This window comes from Lactuca sativa, chromosome 9, assembly GCF_002870075.4.
Source record: "Lactuca sativa cultivar Salinas chromosome 9, Lsat_Salinas_v11, whole genome shotgun sequence".
Taxonomy (NCBI): domain Eukaryota; kingdom Viridiplantae; phylum Streptophyta; class Magnoliopsida; order Asterales; family Asteraceae; genus Lactuca; species Lactuca sativa.
This window is the reverse complement of record NC_056631.2, coordinates 166,382,013-166,404,030: the sequence shown is the minus strand read 5'-3', so window position 1 is coordinate 166,404,030 and position 22,018 is coordinate 166,382,013. Positions and strand designations below refer to the sequence as shown.

The 22,018-nt window shown below is 36.0% G+C and overlaps 2 protein-coding genes across 2 annotated transcripts; both read left to right on the top strand.

Annotated features, from left to right (window-relative positions):
* The first annotated feature begins 16,582 nt into the window (after window positions 1-16,582).
* Window positions 16,583-21,944, top strand: LOC111889666 (disease resistance protein RPV1). Its single transcript, XM_042898206.2, has 5 exons — window positions 16,583-16,994; window positions 17,921-18,423; window positions 18,587-19,682; window positions 19,775-20,130; window positions 20,236-21,944. Exons 2-5 carry the CDS (start codon window positions 17,945-17,947, stop codon window positions 20,279-20,281), a joined length of 1,977 nt encoding a protein of 658 aa, XP_042754140.1. The 5' UTR covers window positions 16,583-16,994; window positions 17,921-17,944; the 3' UTR covers window positions 20,282-21,944.
* On the top strand, window positions 20,359-21,855 carry LOC111889680 (uncharacterized). The gene has a single exon (XM_023885821.1). It carries the CDS (start codon window positions 20,359-20,361, stop codon window positions 21,853-21,855), a length of 1,497 nt encoding a protein of 498 aa, XP_023741589.1.
* Window positions 21,945-22,018: the final 74 nt, after the last annotated feature.

Genomic DNA, 22,018 nt, shown 5'->3' with positions numbered 1-22,018 from the left:
TCTCTCTCTCTCATCCCCACATCGTCGGAAAGCCCTAATTCCCCGTTTCCTTCCACCGATGACTGCTTATATTATTCCCTTTAACCTGTGTTCCAACACCGCCACTAATCCACCATCATCTGCCACTAGAATCATCCAACATATGTAGTTGATGATGATGTGGTGATACAAGAAATCGAAATCGAAGATAGATTTATGTAGACTAATGGAGTTCTGTTGAGAACCCCCATTGAAGAAGATGAATACACCACTACTACCGTCGCTGATAGAAAAAGGTGAACCACCACTTCCGACACCTCCTCCAAATGAATTACTAGAAAACTTGATGCTTCTCATGCCGAATTGATCTGCACTGCCTCCCACTCCCCTGAACCTCGAAGGTGTGAAAGTTTCATCGACACAGAACATGGATACTCCAATTTGATGGGTGATTGGAACTCCCGACGGTGTTGTCGGTGGAAGTGTTCGATGCTTTGGTGCTCACCACGGGAGAAACGGGAAGTTTCAAGAGGGTGGTTGCCCATTTTCTCACTAAATCGCCTTCGATTGGGTCACAAACCTCATGTCAACCTTCGATTGGCCATAACTTGAATCCGAGCATGTTGAGCTGAATCGCTCTGAATCTGATCATGTTGAGCTGAATCACAGACCCCTCCCTTTTCTTGCTGAATCGCCTCATGTTTCTTTTATTTTTAGCATAGGCAACAGTTGGTGATGATGGTTGTGTATTCAGTGGTTTTATGGCGATGAATTGAAGTTGTAATTAGGATATCAGTAAGGGGGAATCAGGTGTCTTTGGGGATTTTGGTGTCTTTGGGGATTTTGGTGTTAGGTTCGGATTAATAGGTATGAAGGTTGTGTTAGTCAGGTGTCTTTCGAGTTCTGATGAAGAACACAAAGGAACCAAAGGTTTGGGTATTTTTGCTGAAGAAGACAAAGTTCGGTTTTGTGCTTAGACTCTTGGCTTACGTGGCAACGATGAGTCGACTCACCACTGAGTCATTGTTGACTCACTTGCTTAGTTGGCAGGTGAAAAAGGCAGTGTAACCTTCAAAAATAGGTAAATGTACGAAATTAACCAGTAAAACACAAGTTCGTACCCTTTAAATGCAAAAAATAATAATAATAATAATAATCACGAGGGACCATTTAAACCAATATACGAAACATTGTTGGGCTACAGTGACAATAACCCTTTAAAGTACTCTGTCTCTCTTTATGATTTCTTTTAACATGCTAAAGTCAAAATACATTTTGACTATTTACCTAATAGTCCCTAGACCATAGGATATTGTCACTTTTAACATTAGACTTTGGTTTTACCTTTTAAGCCACTTGTGACTTGAACAACAATCTCTACCTTGGCTTACAAAGTGCAAACTAAGTCCAACCTTTATAATTGAACTTAAAAACCGAAACTATGGATAGCCGACCCATATCCAACCAAAACCTTTCGAGTCACCATACTAAACACCTTGATGTTTTCCCAACTTCACCTTTATCTCTATTAAACCTCTTACCACCCTTAGCGTGCCTATCGGTGTAGTTATTGACATCCAAAAAAACCACTATTTCTCAAAAGTCAAAACCAATTTTTTTTAAAACCCAATTTCAAATAACATATTATATATTATTAAATTATGTTTTACTATTTGAACGCTTCCTTTTTCTTTTGACTTGTTCCTTTTTCTTGAATATATTTGTTTATTTTAAACACTTTTTCTTTTACTTTTCATTTCTAACACACACACATATAATTTAGTGTCTTTTCTCATTTTTTAGATATAAACAAACAAATATGATATTTTTCGTATTAAGCAAAACCAATAAGTTTTAAATGGGTATACTAAAAATAACTTATTAAAAAGTTTTCAAGTTTTTTTTAGAACGGAAAACATACACATGCGTCCTAATATTACATATTTTATTGTTAGTATAAGCGCCTTTATAATAAAATTAAAATATGACTATGTTCACGATCAAATAAAAATAATATAACTATTTGTACATTTACAGTACTATTAAGTTACTCCATATTAATATTATGAGCGTGTTCAGCAAAATTAGCTGGTAGTGGATAGCGGGTAGCTTGTAACTTGTAGTGTTTTGTTAAACGCTACATGCAGTAGCATTTGAATTTGAAGCGTTTTATTTAAACTAAACGCTAGAAGTTTGTAGTGTCGAACGAGATTTTCTGTTTAAAACGGAGCGTTTTGTCAAACGCTAAAAGCTAGAAGCTTTCAAACGCTCTATATGTTTTATTGTTAATATTAACATATTTCTAATAAAAATTAAAATATAGTCGTGGTTGACAAATAAATGGTAAATAAAGACTAACTTTTATTTATTATAGTGTGTTTGATTAAAAATAATTGTAATTATGTTTTGTTAGTTATAAACATTTGACAAACTCAATGATTTAATTTTGACCTCACAAAACTTATTGGAACTCAAGGTTGGAATCTATTTATATTTACGGTGTTTTAACTTATCATATATTTACAATAGATACAATATTTTTATTTTAGTGTGGTGTAAATGAATCAAATCAAAATAATATAAGTATATTTATATTTATAGTCATTTAACTTACTCTATGTTTACAATAAATACCCTATTTTTTCTTTAGTGCTATTTAAATACCTATCATTTAATTTTGACCTCACAAAACTTATTAAGAGAAGCCAAAACCATTTTGTTTATGTGCTTTTCTTTTGTTATTCAGCTTTAAAAGGTTTTATTGTTACGTTTTAACCGAATAATCTTAAATATTATGATAAACAACTATCATACCTTATAACAACTTTCGAAATAATAATTATATTTTAACAACTATTTGTTAAAAGAATAATCTTACCAAAGGGCTTCTAGTCCAGCGGTATCCGGTGTTTTCCTCCCTCATTGAGGTCGAGGGTTTAAGTCCCGTGAGGGACATATGTGGAGATTTAGGATAATTTTAGGAGTAGAATAGAGTAGATTTCTCCTTAAAAAAAGAATAATCTTAAATAAAATTTACCGCTTGTTAATAATTATTAAGTATATATTGTCTAAAATAATAAAAAATTATCTCGTATTTATTTTAACAAAAGAAATAGGATTCAAATTAAAATACGATGGGATTTTTTTTAATATTTCAAACAATATGTACTTAATGAGTATTAACAAGTGGTAGATTTTATTTAAGATTTTTTTTAACAAATAGTTGTTAAAATATAGTTATTTTGATAGTTGTTTATCCTAATATTTAAGATTGTTCACTTAAAAATTAATAATAAAACCTCATAAAGCCGCATAAAAAAAAAGGCAGAACACATAAACGAATGATGTAAATGAAAAACATATAAAAAACAACATTAAATAATTATATTTGATGTTTGATAGTTATCCGTGGTTCTATTTTAATTTGTTTATTCGAGTAAAATATAAAAAAATATATAATGTGAACGAACAAAACGTTTAAAAAAACAATATTAAATCATATATTCGAATAAAACGTCAAATATATTAAAAGACTTTTAAACCACAAAAACAAAGAGAAAAAAATAAAACTTAGAATAAATTTTATATATATATATATATATATATATATATATATATATATATATATATATATATAATTTAGAATATTGATTTAATAAAACTAAAAATAATTCTATAAGAAATCTATACAAATTCTATTATAAATAAAGAACAAATAAAATTATTAAGGACCAAAACTACAATCTTCATAAACAATAAGGATGTAACTTATCAATTAAATAACAATAAGGATGTAACTTATCAATTTTTTAATTTAATGACCAAAACACAAGAACCATTTCTATAATTTACTCAAATATTAATACGAAACTAATAAAGATAAATAAAAATACAATAATTATTATAGTTTATAACAAATCTATTTTTTATTATAAAAAAAATAATTTATATATTACACATGCCTAAAAAGTAAAATATATATTATAATAGTTAAAAATGGAATTATATAATTATAAACATTAATATAAAAAATTAATTAATTTAAACAGAAACATAAAAATAGTTTTGAAAAATGGACGTCTAATCTATCATTCATTATATATAATCATTACATTTTTAATATTTTTTATTTGAATTTATTATTAATGGTTTTAAGTAGGTGATTTTGACTTTTTATGAGGTGCATTGAATCCCCACTATACAACCTTGTGCACTTGTGCTTCGGCTAATGCTCCAAACAGTACCCAAAAGTACCCAGATCCGCAATGTCAACCGATGCAATCCATCATCTGATAAATCAAAAAACCCATATCGTTGAGCCCTGAATATCACACTAAGAGTTAAATTTTACCTCATAGTCGTCGACCGTCAGTGTTCTAGTAAACACGTAGGCCACAAATCGAGCCCTCGAACCCTCTACCTTTCCAACATCGTGTTAACCCATAGACATGTACATTTCAAGACAACCTCCTCCCAACAAGTATCATTCTCCCTTTGAACTGTGTAACATCTCATATCCTTTAACCGATACCAAATCGATCGTCTAATTCGTATTTTGGACCCTTACCAAACAATCTAAAGACCACCCACCCTTCCATTTTCCATGAGCACATCCTCATATAATTCAACCACCAAGGATCCAAGGCTATGTTAAAATTCTCATGACTACTTGTTTGATTGTTTGAGAGAGAAAGAGAGAGGGAGAGAGAGAGAGAGAGAGAGAGAGAGAGAAAGACATATAATTTATTTTATATTCATAAAAAGTATAAATAAGTTAAAAGAAAATTTTTTAAAAATAGAAATGATAATTTATTCTTGAACAAGTTACTGAAATCATAATTATGGTTTACCAAAATTTTGTGTTTGGTCCCTATCTTTTTTTTTTTTTGCACTTGCACAATCCTTGTGGTATTTTTTTTTGGTCCCCGATCAACTTAAAAAGACCAAAATACCCTTATTAATTATTTTCATTATTCAATGTCTATTAAAACATTATTCAATTATATATGGTCCCATCAAACCTTTTCAACTTCCCATCCTATTTTCTCCGTTGACCTCATTCATCCCCTTCACCAGAATTTGAGCCATCGACCCCTCATCCAACTCTCCACCTCCCTCCTATTGCTGGAAACCTCCACTAGGAACTATCACTCATCGATGCAGCATAAGAACCGCCATGCACGGCCATATCTCTATTCTCTACCCTAACTTAATACTAAATCACAAACGATTAGTAGCCACCATCCATTATCCAGACCGCCACTCACCACCACAAGAACCGCCTCTCACCACCACCGGCACCTCCAGATCATCATTATGCCTCCTTCAAACCCACCTTATATATCTGTATCTTTGTTTAAATCATAGTTTATATATGGGTCTTTTGAGCTCCTGGTGAAGAATACACATCTTGGAGGTGGAGGAGATGAAATAGAAGCATGTGGTGGAGGAGACAGAGGTGGCAATTTCATTGTAGCTCCAACGGTGGCAGAGATGGGCATAAATCCTGTGGTAGAGAGGAAGTAAGATAGACTTGTAACAATTTGTAATTTTAGGTCAATATAACGCCAATGTTCCAGGTATTTTCATTTTATCATTGATGCCATAAAAAGATTGCAAAATTGGTCCCTACGTTGGGCGTACAAGATGGGTACGTCGGGTGTAGGTCCTTAAAGATGGTTGTGGATTCTCTCGCATACGTTGGGCGTACTCATGCAAAGGGAAAACCCTAATTATTAGGGTATAGACCCTATTTAAAGGACTTTATGGCCTCAAACCTTTCCTTACCTCCAACCTCCATCCCTCTTAACCCTCATCCAAATATACTTAATTTACACTATTTGATTTAAATCTTCTTCTTTTTACAGGGTTTGATAGAGGCTGTTAAGGAGTTGTTGCCACATGTAGAGCACATACTGTGTGCTAGACACATTTGCCAACATTTGTAGAAGAGAATTAGTGGGGCCATATATCATAAATTGTTTTAGATAGCATCAAAAGCTACAACTAAGAATGCTTTTAAAGTTGTGATGAAGGAAATTGAGACATTGAACCCAGATGCCCATCAATATCTCATGGATAAAGATCCGAAAACCTGGTGTAGAGCTTTCTTTCAACCTGGAAGGTGTTATGATGCAATTAAAAATGGCTTCTCTAAAAGTTTTAATGTTGTGATAGTAGATGCCAGGAAGAAGCGCATTGTAACATCCCAAAAATACAACCCAAAAATTTTTGTTTTAAACATTACTAAAACCATGAAGTTAATCATCATATAATAAAACCACGAATCACATGTCTCAAATGTAAAAGTGAATGTATCAAATCAACTGATGTCAAAACATATCAAAACATCCGAATAAAAACTCCCAGGATAAACTGAAGTTGTGGTGTGTGCCATGCCATCATCCCGAGCTCTTCCCTTTACTTGCGGAAGTACCTGAAACCAAAAATTAAAATGTAAGCATAAAGCTTAGTGAACTCCCCCAATTTACCACATACCATGCAATAACATATAAAGCAATTATTGGGCCTTGCCCACTGCATCGGCTCGAAGTCTAGAACTAACCAGGGCCTTGCCCTCTGCATCGGACCGAAGTCCGGAACTAACCAGGGCCTTGACCTCTGCATCGGATCGAAGTTCGGAAACTAACTGAACATAGCATGACGTAACATAACTACTAGCATAAACACATATAAGGCATACTGCATCGGATCGAAGTCTGGAACAAATAATACAAATACATGCTTGAATCACAAAGACATCAAGCACACTAAACTGCTGCATCGGACCAAAGTCTGGAACTACTGCTAACTAAACGGGCCGACATTATGGCCGTAGACCCGTTCCTACTAAAAGAAAAACTCACCTCGTAATGCTGGCTGCTGAGTTGCTAAATCTGAAGCTGGCTGACTGCTGCTCCGGAACTCCCCGGCTACAAATTCCATAGACACTAAATCAGATACTGATAACTGTTCTCAGGGTAAAATGACTAATTTACCCCTGGTCAAAGTCAACCTCCTGGTCAAAGTCAACTTTCAGTTGATCGGACTCGCCGATTTGGGCCGCCAACTCGCCGAGTCCCTAACACCTTTTTCTAATCCTCTACTCGCTTCAACTCGTCGAGTTTGGCAACAACTCGACGAGTTCTTCTTCCGAGTTAATGTCGAATCTATCTTCGTCCGACCTGTATGAACAACTCATCGAGTTCTCCTTCATCATATGAACACATCCAGACTGTGACTCGCCGAGTTGTATGAACAACTCGTCGAGTCTGTTCTTGATGCAAGAAGATTGCCTTGGACTCGCCGAGTCACGGCGTGGACTCATCGAGTCTCCTGCATGCCACTACTATACATTCGCTTCTAGTCGGTCTTAGTGCATCCAATTCATAGATTTGGGCTTCTAGGACTGGTTTTGCACGTAAAGTTTCCAACTTTACGTGCATGCACATGTGAATGGGGCTAAAACACCAAAATCATCCAATACTAAGCACTTAGGGTTTGGAACACGGCTACATTAGCATAAAGGTAGCTATATTGAGTTTCTAGAGCTCAATAACATCCAGATCTATGGTCTCCATCATAAGGAGAGCTCAAATCTCGAGTTTGGATCATATAAGGCTCCAAAAGAGACATAAACAAGCATAAAAGAGGGTTTAATGGAAGAATAAGCAAGGTAATAACTTTATTACCAATATATGAAGCAGATGGAAGCTCGTTCTTGGATCTCCTTCCTCTTCTATTGATCCTCTTTCCTTCTTTCTCTTCTACAACTCCCAAGCTATTACAAAACACTCAAGCTCAACAATGGGGACTAGGGTTTTACAGAGAAATGCTCTAAAGGTGCTGAAGGTTGGGGTAGGAGGTTATAATGACGTTTAAATAGGATGCAAACCCTTGGATTTAGGGTTTCATCCAGACTAGCGGACTCGTCGAGTTCGGGATACAGACTTGTCGAGTCGCCTACTAAAGACGCATGCAAATCCCGCCTCTACTCGACGAGTTGGGCTACTGACTCGTCGAGTACCTCTTAAGAAAAGAAAAATACTTTATTTAAATTACATACCATAAATGGGGCGTTACACCCATAATCACCATGCTTGAGGAAATAAGATTGTGCATGATGGACAGATTGTACAACATGAGGTTGAAGGGACAACAATGGAGAAATCATATTTGTTTAGAGATAAGGGATAAGGTGAATTTGCTTAAGAAGGTTCAGAGGGATTATCAGGTACTACCTAGTGGATTAAACCAGTTTGAGGTTAGGGGAGCAACAAATGCATACCAAGTGGACTTAGAAAGGAAAACATGTTCTTGTAGGTTGTGGCAATTGAATGGATATGGATGTACTCATTTTATAGAAAGCATATCCTATCTTAATAAGGATGTAGAAGCCTATGTGGACAACATGTATAACACTACAAGCTTTAGGAAGGCATACAGTTACAGAATTGCCGCTATGAATGGGAGTGACATATGGCCACATACCAACTATGATCCACCATTGCCTCCTATTAGTAGAAGGATTCTTGGTAGGCCAACTACCAGTAGGAAGAAATCCACTACAGAAAATAAAGAAAAACACAAGGTTTCTAAGGCAGGAAAGAAGATCAAATGCAGTATATGCAATGAGATAGGTCACAACAAGTGTAACATCCCGGAATATCAAGAGTAGAGTTGAAGGGCTAAAAGTGTAATTGTGGAAGGGCAACTCGGCGAGTCCATGGGTGGACTCCGCGAGTAGGGTCGCGACTCTAGTCGCATGTTAAATGGCCAACTCGGCGAGTCGGCGGCTGGACTCGGCGAGTAGGTGCTGAGTGGAGAAAACCCTAATTTCGAGGGTTGAGCCCTATATAAAGAACATTATATCTTCTCCCCAGCCTCCTTACCATTCCTTGAGTTCCAGAAACCCTAAATTCGTGAGGAGACCCCATTGTTGAGTGAATTAGAGCTTGAAGAAGGATCTTTGGTGCTTTAAGCTTGAAGATTGGAGGCTTGTATCAGGGAGCTTGGGGAGATTAGGAATCTACAGTTGGTTGGGCTCATTCCAGGGGTAAGGAACCATTTCCTTAAGCTATTTTCTTCATGGGTTCATGTGTGGTGGTTGATATGACATCTAATTTGAGATAGAAGCTTGGATTTGGGGATGCTACTTCAGATCTAAGCTTGTGATGGTCCTATATGTCATAAAGTCCCGATTCTTGAGTGTTTGGTGAAGCTGTTTTGTCCCAAACCCTAGCCCTAGAGTGTAAAATGCCTAGATCTCTTTGGATCCACGTAAAGTTTTCCACTTTACGTGATAGATGGCTTGTAAAAGAGTAGATCTATGGTTGAGAGCTTCTGCATGGCTTGGAAAGCCTCTGTGTGGTTTCAGATCTAGGGGTACTCGGCGAGTCACAAGGGTGTACTCGGCGAGTTGCTTGAAGATAGGCTGGAACTCGGCGAGTTGGAAGAACAACTCGACGAGTAGGATGAAGATAGCCTCGGACTCGGCGAGTCTGGTCGTGAGGCCCTAATCTTCTTCTGGTTGAGCCATGACTCGGCGAGTTGAGTTGCGGTTTGGGGAAGTTCTGAGCATGGGGACTCGACGAGTCATTGGGTTGACTCGGCGAGTAGAGTCAATCAGGAGGTTGACTTTGACCTTGACTTTGACCAAGGGTTGACCAGTTGACTTCTAGGGGCATTTTGGTAATTGTTGGCTTTTGTTTCGAGTTCAGAGTTTTGGTGTTGGCCAGTGTTGGAGATCGTATCAGTGGTCGGAGCAGCTTGGGTTTATCTGTTCAGTCGGCAGTTGCAAGGTGAGTTATCCTCACTATATCAACAGGGTCTAAGGCACCAAGGCCAACCCTTTTATCGGACTGAGATCTGGGTATCGTTGTTATGTTATTGTTTTGCTATGTTTGCATCCTGGTAGTTAGGGTGGTATTATGTTAGAGACCTGGTTAAGGTCGGTATCCTGGTATATAGGATGATGCTATGCTAGTGACCGGTTAGGTCGGTATCCTGGTTAGGAGGATGATATGTTATGTGATCTGTTAGATCGGTTGATTGAATGTAAATTGTTATATGCTTGAATGTTTATGTGCACATGGTTGTTGGACTGGGGTTGGGTTGAGGCGGGTCCTGCTTTGTGTTGTAGGCCAACATACCTAGGGCGGACCGGTTGTCCCGAAGGCCCAGTGAGCGGTCCGGATAGGTTGTAGGCCCTAAGAGGGCGGACCAGACGTGTTGAGGCTCGGAGAGTGGACCAGGCCGACTGAAGGCCCGATGCGGGCGGACCAGTCATACTGTAGACTCAGAGAGTGGACCAGGTGGATTGAAGGCCCAGTGCGGGCGGACCAATCACACTGCAGACTTGATGTATATGGCTAGACTCGGAGGGTGGACCAGGTGGACTGTTGGCCGGTGCGGCGGACCAGTCACACAGTAGACCCGAAGTGCATGGTTGTTCTGTGTTCTGATATGATATGGCATGTTATGAGTGTATGGTATTTGTGGTTGGTATTTTGGGGGTATCTCACTAAGCTTTCGGGCTTACAGTTGTGGTTTAATGTTTTTCAGGTTCTTCAGGAGACCGTGGCAAGGCAAAGGCGTGATCGTACCGCTCCTCATGATTATGTTTTATGATGTGATTCTGGGAAGACTCTGATAATAATTGTATTGAAAACCTTTTTTGTAATAACATTAAGAAAATGAGTTGTTTTTGAAAATTTAAAATTTGTTGAAATTTTATGGCCGTTACAACAAGGCTACTTGTCCACAAAGAAGATCCCAATATGTAAATGAGAGCAACAACAAGAAACAAAAACTTTGTCCAAGGAAAAAAGCGGGCTAGGTAATACCATTTTCTATTTAAAGTTATTTACATGTGCTTATCCACTTACATAATTATTTCCTATAATGTCACACCCCCGAACTAGACGGCGGAAACGTCTGAGGGCTCGTGTGACTAAAAATTGAAATATCATCACAATGAATATACATGAAACATAACACAATCGTCACCAAAATTACATATTACAGCTGGCATTGTTCACATCAAGTACATTGTTTTACATTTCAAATTCGAAAACATAAATTGTTTGACAATAGACATTTGCACAAAAGACATCGCAAAATACTCCTGACGGTTCTTCAGCCTATCAATTACCTGAGAATACAAGTTGCTTTGAAAACGGTCAACATATATAATGTTGGTGAATTCATAAGCATGTTTGATTGAAAAACTTTGTATCGGGCGCATAACCCAGAAAATCCGATATTTTCTGTAAAATTCTCTGAAAAAATGTAATGATTAAGTATAAATGTATGTGTGATTTTCATAGTAAAATCATGTATAAAAGAAAGATCCAGTTTCCTTGTATTATATTTTTTATGAGAAAAAGGTAATAATTGATAGTGTTTCCCCAGAAAATCCGATATTTTCTGATTTATAAAAGTGTTATAATTTTTGTATTATCGTATAAATTGTTTTGTATCGACACGAATCGAAGGGTTTGATCTCCGAAGTGTTAAGATGGTACTAGATCTCTATGTGAGCCATTATAACCATGCATGATAATGACTAAATTGCCCGCCTTGGCATTTTTCCAAATGTCGGTGTTTGATCAAGGTTTTGTCGCCCTAGACTGGCCTAGTCTAGCTGTAGCGAACAACTAAGGCGTGGGGGGTCACCCCGTATAGATCTATACACAAACTCTCGCTCTCCCTCCATGACACTCTGATTATAACTACAGGCTACGACCATACACTCAATGATGTCAACCGACAAGTCCCAATAGATCCCAAATATTTCCACATGAATATATATAACGTTATATGTATTTAGTTTACAAGCACTAGTTGATATATGGATGCGAAATGACAAAGCCCAACAAAACATGAAAAAGGACAATTGTGGTCCATCAGACGTGTAAATTGTTTCAAGGCTTGTTAGATATGCAGAAGGACACTTAAGGCCCATTAAGCATATAACGAATAGTTCAGGCCCAATTATCATGTAAATGGGCCACTAAGGTCCAATAAACATGTAAAGGATAATTTTAGGCCCATTAAGCATGTAATTGGATCACTAAGGCCCAATAAGTATGAAATGAATATATTGGGCCCGTTATTCATGCAAACAGATCATGAAGGCCTAATAAGCATGCATAGTAAGTATTAGGCCCAATATTCGTACCCTTATCGTATTTCGTTTGTTTGTTATAGTATGGTTCATTTAGTGGGAAAAATCTATTCATAATGTTATGAAAAATCTAGTGTGTTGTTGTAATATTATTTCTAGTGGAATACGTCACAATTCTGTAATTTGAACTTGTTTTTAATAAAATTACACTTTAGGTCCCTTAAGAACTAAATTAACATTAAGAGGCTTATTTTTACATAAAATGACATTTTTGGTCCATTTTAATTAAAAATAACATTTTAGTCCACAAATTTATAACAATTTGTAATTTCGCCCCAAATGTTTAGTAATTTACGGATTTGGTCCAAAAATTCATATTTTGACATTTTCGGCCCATTTTAGAAGAAAATTACATTTTCAACCCCTTATTTGCATAAAATGACATTTTCGGTCCAATTTTTATAAAATTTACATTTTTGGTCCAAATCTCGATATAAGTGTCATTTTCGGCTCCTAATTTCGTTTATTCTCATTTTTGGCTCAATTTTTGATTAAATAACATTTTAAATCTCAAAGATTGATATTTTTGCAATTTTGGGCCCAATAAGCTGTGAGGCCCACATTAAGGCCCAAATTGCCAAATTTTACACTTTTGACCCTTAGGAAATTATGGTTGTTATAAAAGCTCATTTTTAAGCTAAAATACCCTTTTAGCCCTTATAAAACCATAGATGTCACTCTTGTCCCAAAACTTTTGTTTATTTGCCAAAATGATCATTATACAAGATTTTGTTTAGTTTTTCACTACTTAGGCATTTACAACACTTTTAACTTTGTAGTATGATGTATAAAGTGTTTTTGTTTATGAATTTCACTTATTTTTGTTAGAGTTTTGTAGATCCATCGAGTTTATCACAAAAACACAACAAAAGTCAAGAAAAATCACACATAACATATCTACACATAAATGCTTGTTTTCTCCCCCAAAACATGTAAAAAAAACAAGGGGGGTATGAACTCACCTTGCTTAGTTGTTCACAGTTTGAAGAAGAAGCGGAAGAAGATTTTTGTTCCTAGCAAGCTTTCTTGAGTAGATCTTGAACTTAGGGGGGGTTCAAGATTTGTGATTTTTGGTGAAGATCTTCTTGAAACACTTAGAGATCTCAAAATTTTGGATGGAAGGAAGGAGTGTTCTTGAGAGATTTTAGAGTGTTTGAAAGTGAAGTTTGTGTGTGTATGTGTGTTTGATGTTTATGACCGAGAGAAGAAAAGAGAGAAGGAGGAGAGAAGGAGTGAGGAGATGTGCATGGAGATCCACCATGCAATAAAGAGGTGGCTAACTCTCATTAATCCTCCTAATTTACTTTTAATTTTCTTTTATTTTATTCATTTGGGCCAAAAGTAGGCCTGGTGAGATGAAGAAAATGGTATTGGGTCCAAACTCTTGGCTTTATAGAATCTTATAGGCCCAATATTATTTTTTGGCCCATTGGGCTCATTAGATGGTTCACGACCCATTTAAATTAAAGAAAGGGAGTTTTATGGCTCTTTAGGGTGATTGGAGTTGTTATGGCCCAATAAGGCCCATTAGGATTAGAATGAATCATTATAGGCCCAAATGGCCCAAAATGTTATAGATTTGTGTATTGGGTCCATTTAGAATCCAAATAGGGTTTCTAATCCCAATATAGTTGAATTGAATGCTTATTGGTCCATTAGGTCCAATAAAGAAATCCTAGTCCATAATGAACTTGAACCTGGATTTCTAGGGTTTTCAACTTCCCAATTGACTATTTGGATGCTTTGTGTATATTTTTGAACTCTACTTGTGAATTTTGATCTAGTTTTTTGTCATAGAATGAACATAGTGCATGGTATCAAGTTAGAGTTACAAGTATTATCATAGATGACGTTTACATGATCACAGGGTTTCCTGACAAAAATGCCAGTTGTGACATATAACGTAGGCTAGTACAAGTGAACCTGAACAACATGATGAAGTTGAATTGACTCCAATTTAGGTGGATACTACTCAAAATGATTTCCAGGCTACTCCTAATGATTATGAATCTAGTAGTGCAGGGGGTTATGATCAGTATATGCAAGTGACTCCTCCTAGAAGTTATGAAGCTGAAGATTTTGTTGGTGAGGATGTTGAGGTTGGAAATGTTGAAGGTGGTTAGGGTGAAGCAAATGGTGTGGTTGAAGATGGTCAGGGTCAAGCTAATGGTATGGTTAAAGGTGGTCAGGGTCAAGCTAATGGTGTGCTTGAAGATGGTCAATGTATAGTTAATGTTGTGGTTAAGGAAGATGTAGAGGTTACTAATGTGCAAGTGCAGTTGGTTAGACCAATTTCAGATATTTTGAAGAGGATAAGAAGAAGAAAGTCAGAGAGAATATTGAAGATCAAATTAGGAAAGACAATTGGTGATGTTGATGATCCAGGAAATTCCAAGGGAAAAGCTCTTATAATTGATTACGGTAGGGTGTTATGGTTTGTGTATTTCACTTTGTGTTTGTGTAATATGGATTTAATGTAAGTCTATTAGGATGATGGTAATTTTGACTTTGTGTTTGTGTTTGGGTAATATGGTAATTTTTGGCAACTATGATAATATGTTGCCATTTTAAGTTAACTGAAGAATGTTGTCTTTTAATGTGTTTAGCAATAAGAAAAGGTGATGGCTTTTTATATATTCTGCATGGAATATTTTGAAATTATGTGTATGAATGTCAATGTGGTATATGGTATCTATATATTACTTTAATGGGTTGAAAGGCCCCATTTCCCCAATTATAAAACATCCACTATGTATGCAAATGGTCCCCATACAATTGGTACTTTCACATGCATCACTGCAACCAATATAATTATATTAATATAGGGAAATGAAACCATACATGCATGTTTCCTTTGAATATCATAAACAATTCCATTAACATAAACAATTCCATTCCACTATCCACATAAACTTTTCCATTCCAGTTATATGTCGTTGGGACTTTACATTAAGGCTAATTACCAATTGTCATTAAGATTTTACAAAAGATACAAATGCAACACATTACCACTTTAGGCTAACTTTACAAAAGATACAAAAAACCTTCACATCCCAATACATACACCTTAGACTAACAACTACACCAAAAGCTTCATATCCCAACACTAATTAGCTAACTTAAAAACAAAACAAACATACCCAACAATTAGAACAACTACCAACAACTTGTACATACATATGCTCTTCGTGGAATCACACATCCCCTTCTCTATGCTTGCCACTGTACTCTTCTCCTTACTCAGGAGAAACTCCAACTCAACATTCTTAGTCCTCAAGTTTTTTATGACACCAAGATCCTCTTTGGAATCCAACTGATGCTTCATGGAATAGATGAGGTTTTTGTAGTAACCATCTTCCAATGCAACATCTTTCCATTCAAAGTAATCATATTTCCTCAATCTTGTCTGTATCAAACCCACATGAATACAACATCAAAACATAATCACTAATCACCAAATGCAATTTAAGAAATCACGAAATAAAAAATGATTAACACTACAACACCATTTAAACAATCACGATCGTACACGTATTTTTAGAAACAAAATCACGACAACAACCCCAGATAATCAAAATTATTTTTAGGGGTTTTTTTTGTAATGTAATGGTTTGTTTATAGTGAACCCCTAAAAAATCTTGCATTAACAAATCAAGCTAGATCGAAGTTTACCAAGCTGTTGTTGCAGTTCCAAAAACATATGTTGGGGTTAGTGAGCTTCCAACATGTCCATTCCTTAGCTGGAACATCGCAATCACAGTTGTTAACATCGTCTTTAACAAACAAACGAGCAACTTGGAGGCGATTTCTTACATTGGACGAGGGCGCAAACATAGTGTTGAAAAATCGAACAAGCTGACTATGTAAAGGAGAGTGCTTGCTTCGACTTTTCATGAACAGGTAAGAAAGAAATGAATGAGGTCCAAATCAGGGGCATAATTGAGAAGATAACATGTCAGGTGCCACGTTGGAAGTCCAAGTAAGGGGTTTTTGACACATCACTTAGCCACGTAAGAAGGAAACCGGAAAACCGTTTAAAATCGGGGAAAATGACTTAATTGACAGCTAAAACATGACTTTAGTGATTTAACTGACAAAAAAAAAAATACTTTAGTGACCAAACTGGCCAAATGGAAAAAATTTGATGTGTTACAATGTCATTCTCCCATAAATGTTGATGCATTGTACAATAAGTCTAATTATAGTAACGTTCATGATGATTGACTGTCAATTGTTGACCTATGTTATCAATTGTTACATTATCCCCGTTGAAAAGAAATCTCTTACAAACCCACAAACTCTTTCGTCCTCACAACAAAATACAGAACCTAAGATGATTTTTTCTTTTTTAATGTTTTATCATATCCGTTTACATCAGATTTGATCTTCTTATTATAATTAGGCTACTTCATACTAGAATGTTTATATTCCTTCGTCATCTAATGATATTTATTACATGATAATATGATATGTTTTTGAAGTAATTTGTAAGATACGCTTAGGTTACATTGGTAACAGGTTCCCCCTTGTTAAAAATCATAAAAGTGGGGTTTATTTTGAAAAAAATAGTAATTTGTGGTTTAAAACATAAGAAAGCAAAAATATAAGGTTTTTTTTAGAAAAAAAACCCATTTTCAAAGTCAAAAAAGAAGTACGACAGTCGTCGATTTCTTTGAGTCTCTCGATCTCTCACTTTCTTCGCTTCATTGATTGCTCTGTATTTCTGTCCTCTGCGGCACCAGCCCTGAATCGTCACTCCCCCGAGTCTCAGCAAAAGGAGAACAACCCCAAATTCTTCATCAAATCGTCCCTATCCCTAATTTTTCTTGTAAGTAAATAAAATGCTAACCTACTTTTAAATAGTCAGTGACTCTATATCTATCATTTTCTTTAAGTCTGTCAATCTCTCACAGGGACTACTTTGTTATCGATGATTTAATTTACTTTGTTATTTCTAATCCACTACTATTATGTGCTATATTGAAAATATGTGTTTATCTTTACTGTTTAGAGTGTTAACTTTTCTAGGGTTAATTAATTTTATATGGTTGCTAATTTAATACTATGCTCTGTTTTTTTTTTTTTTGCAATAAATTGGTCTTTTTAATTACTTGACACTGAGGGCTGCGTTAAAAGGCTTGTTTTTATACGAATTTCAAGATTGATCAAATATTTACCTTTCTGTGTGTTCTTTTTGCAATATAGTTGGTTGACCATAAGTAGCATTTTCCACTTCTAGGTATTGCCAAATTTCTAACTTATTATTATTTATCACTTTTAAGTTTTAAAAGAGAAAAGAAATACATTTATAGGTTTCAAATGTGTTATATATCTATTTGACCCAAAAAGTTGTTATTGTGGATGTTCTAATATGTTTGTTCAGAATTGATTGTTTTTTACAAAAGTAGTGAGTATGATGGTTCGTGCGTTTCTTTAAGATATGGTATGCTGGTTCGTAAATGGGGAGCTTTTCCTTGCAATTACATATCATTTCTGAAAAAATGTCAAAAAACATAAAACTTTGAAGAATTAATGAACTCGGACAAAATAAAAAAATATATAACAACAAGCATCATAATTGCCCTTTTTTCTTTAAATAAGGAATTTCATACTCCATAGTCTTTTCTTTTATCAAAAGCTATCCACCTAATCTTAAAGTTTTATGTGTTCACATTTTCATACGACCATTATCTTCTTATATTCAATTCATCTCATATAATTTCCTTTACAAATATTTGATTCCAATTTCTACAGGATCCTTCAGTCATACCAATATCAATGGCGTCTTCTTCAACTTCATCCATTCACAAGAGCTTTACATATGATGTATTTTTGAGTTTTGGAGGCAAAGACACCCGTACAAACTTCGTTGATCATCTTTATCATGCTCTTCAGGACAGAAACATTCGCACTTACAAGGACGATGAGGAAATCAATAAAGGGAATAGAATCAATGATGAGCTCATGGAATCCATTGAAGCCTCAAAATACTTCATCATTGTTTTCTCCAAGAGCTACGCCTCTTCATCATGGTGCTTAGATGAGCTTGTGAAAGTAATGGATTGTCACAAGACAACCAAACATACTGCGTACCCTGTCTTCTATGATGTGGAACCCACCGAAGTCAGAAAACAGAGTGGGGAAGTTGGAGAAGCCTTTGCCAGACACGAAAAGGAAGAGGCTGCTGGGAAATGGAGAAAGGCTCTCAAAGAAGCAGCTGATCTGGCAGGGTGGGAGTTGAAAAACACTGCTGGCGGGTAATTTTTTTTTTTTCTAATCTACTTTTACGTAAAAGGCTGGGAAATCTGAGTAGAAAGGTTAAAAGATGAAATATATGTTTGTATGTTGTAGATCTGGATGTAATTGTTCATGTGGGATTTTGAGTAGCTAACTGAACTTGAATTTGATTCTTATATATAGGCATGAAGCTAAATGCATCCGACAAATTGTTGAAAAGGTTTCACTAGAGTTACGTTCCATTAATGTTCACATTGATAAAAACTTAGTAGGGATGGAGACCCGGGTCAACGATATTTTATCATCTTTGGAAACTGCTTCTGATGATGTACGCATGATCGGGATCAAGGGGATAGGAGGTGGTGGGAAGACGACTTTGGCCAGAGCTGTTTTTAATAATATATCTTATCAGTTCGAAGGCAAAAGCTTTGTTGACAAAGTGAGGGAAGTTTCGAATGCTTCTTCATCCGGTTTGAAGCTGTTGCAAAATCAAATCCTTTCAAATGTATTGAATAATCATGGCAACAATGTAGGTAGTGTTTCAGAGGGGAAAAACATGATGTCTTGGATGATAGGTGGTAAAAAGAGTCTTATTGTTCTAGATGATGTGGATCATGTAGAGCAGCTTGAAGCTTTAGCTGGTGACCCTAGTTGGTTTAAGCCTGGAAGTAGAATTATCATTACAACAAGAGATGAACAAGTTCTAATAGCACATGGAGTGAAATCGATTCATAATGTCAATTTGTTATCAGAGGAGGAAGCAATTTGGCTCTTTAGTAGGCATGCATTTGGGAAAGAGATTCCAATTGAAGGGTACAAAGAACTATCAGGACAAGTTGTATGTTATGCTGCTGGTCTTCCCTTAACAATAAAGGTTTTGGGTTCGTTTCTTTGTGGTAAAAGTAAGCTTGAATGGAAAGAAGCTCTAGCCAGACTAGAAACAATTCCTTTAAAGGAAACTCAGAAGAAGTTGGAATTAAGCTATACCAGTCTAGATGATGATTACAAGGAAATGTTTCTAGATGTTGCAACCATTCTGAAAGGTTGGACAAAACACTCAACTATCGAAGCACTTGAAAGCTGTGGATTTCATCCTAGAATTGGTTTAAGGGTTCTTGAGCAAAAGTCTCTAATAACTGTTGATAATTATGAGTGTATTGGCATGCATGACCATTTAGAAGAAATGGGCAGGAATATTGTTCGTAGCTCTCATCCCCCTAACAAACATAGTCGATTGTGGGATAGAAAGGAAATTGAAGATATATTGGCCAATGACTTGGTAAGGATCATGTTTATCTGTAAGTTGGAGAAACTAACCCATTTTCATTTTATACAACACAAGTTTCATGGTGATTGCTTTTTTGTTTACAGGGTACTGAAGCCACAAGATGTATAAAATTCTGTGGGGGGAGACTCGATCCGGAAATCTTCATGAAAGGTCTTAGAAAGATGAATGAACTTCGGTTTCTTGATGCAGAGGCTCGTGAATGGAACCGGGGAATTAATAAACTCATCCCAAACTTTCTAGATGCTTTAGAATTTCTGTGTTGTGATTGGAAACTTAATAAATTCAGCCCACACTTTCCAAATTCTTTACAATATCTGCGTTGGAATGGGTATCCTTTTAGGTCTTTACCCAAAACATTTCATGCAAATAATCTTGTCTCACTTTGCATGGATTTCAGCGATATCGTACAACTTTGGGAAGGGGGAGAAAGAAAGGCAGAGTTGTGTTTTGATTAGTTTTTTTGCATGATTCATTATAATGCTATACATCCATTGCTTTGTTATTATACCGCTATTAATTCATATAGTTATTTTGCTTATGTTAGGTTCTTAACAAGCTCAAATTCCTTCAACTCAGTGGGCCAGAGTTGAGGAGCTTTGACTTTAGGTTGACTCCAAATCTTGAGGAATTGACGCTTGGAGGACATGCTGATTTGATAGAGCTTTACATGCCTGATGAATCTTCAAAGATCAGATCCCTCAAACTTTATGGCCCAAAGTTGCAGACGCTTAACCTTGGACCAATTCCAAATCTTGAGGAGTTAGATCTTAAAAGTGATTTATTAGAACTAATTTACATGCCTATTGAATGTTCAAATCTCAGATCCCTCAGAATTTATGGTTCAAAGCTGAGGACACTTAACCTCGGGTTGACTCCAAATCTTGAGAAGTTAGATCTTGATGGTGATTTGGTAGAACTTTACATGTTGGTTGAATGTTCAAAGCTCAGATCCCTCAAATTCACAGGTTCAAAGTTGACAACGCTTGACCTTGGGTTGACTCCAAATCTTGAGAAATTGAAGCTTAGAGGACATGGTGACTTGGTAGAACTTTATACGCCTCTTATATGTTCAAAGCTCAGAACCCTCAAAATTGATGGTTCAAAGTTGAGGACACTTAACCTCGGGCAGACTCCAAATCTTGAGGAGTTAGATCTTAACAGTGATTTACTAGAACTTTACATACCCGTTGAATGTTCAAAGCTCAGATCCCTCCAACTTGATGGTTCAAAATTAAGGACATTAGACCTTGGAATGACTCCAAATCTTGAGAAGTTAGATCTTGAAAAATGCTATGATTTGGTAGAACTTCATGTTCCCAATGAATGTCTAAAGCTCGAATACCTCAAACTTTCTGGCTCAAAGTTGAGGACACTTGACCTGGGACACGCGCCAAATCTTGAGACATTGTCTCTTTATAGCTGTGACGATTTGGTAGAACTTCACATGTCCTGCAGTTGTCTAAATTTCAAGTACCTTTATCTCTATAATTTAAATTTGAGGACACTTGACATTGGGATGACTTTTAATCTCGACAGTATAGAACTTACAAACTGTTATTATTTGGAGGAACTTCACATGCCTTGTAGGTGTCTAAATCTCAGGTACCTACGAATCATTGGGTCAAAGTTGAGGACCCTTGATATTGGGCTGACTCCGAATCTTGATTGGTTAGAAGTTTTAAACTGTAATTATATGGAAGAACTTCATATGACAGATGAACATCAAAAGCTCAAATCTCTCATCATTAGTCATTCAAAGTTGAGGACCCTTGACCTTGGTCTGACTTCAAATCTCAGGAAGTTAGTACTTAAAGAATGTTGCAATTTGGTGGAAATTCATGCTCCCATTGGATATCTAGAAAATATTGTCTACATAGACTTGAGTGGCTGTTTTGGGTTTAGATCTTTTGTGTTTCACAAAAAGGATAATAGTAGTGCTAAATTGAGTGACTCACTTGAGGTTCGTCCTTTAACCGAATTACATTTCACCTTAGAAAGATGCCCATTTCACCCCGACAAAGATCTGACAAATTTTGAGTCTACATGTATTCATAAAGAAGATCTACTCTCATTGACTAGAACTATTGAGAAGCTTTTTTCTCAAGGTCTGTGTGGTTGCACAAAACTTGAGATGATTTTAAGAAGCATTCGGTTAGAACTTTAAAAACGGTTTGAACTCAAATGTAGTATTCCTAAAGCATTTGGAGTAAATTAGATAGATATTTCAATTATTATTATTAGAGTAAATTATAATTTTTGGTACCTAGATTTAGCTGCTTCTTTTTTTTTTTTTTTTTTTTTTTTTTTTTTTTTTTTTGGTTTTGGTC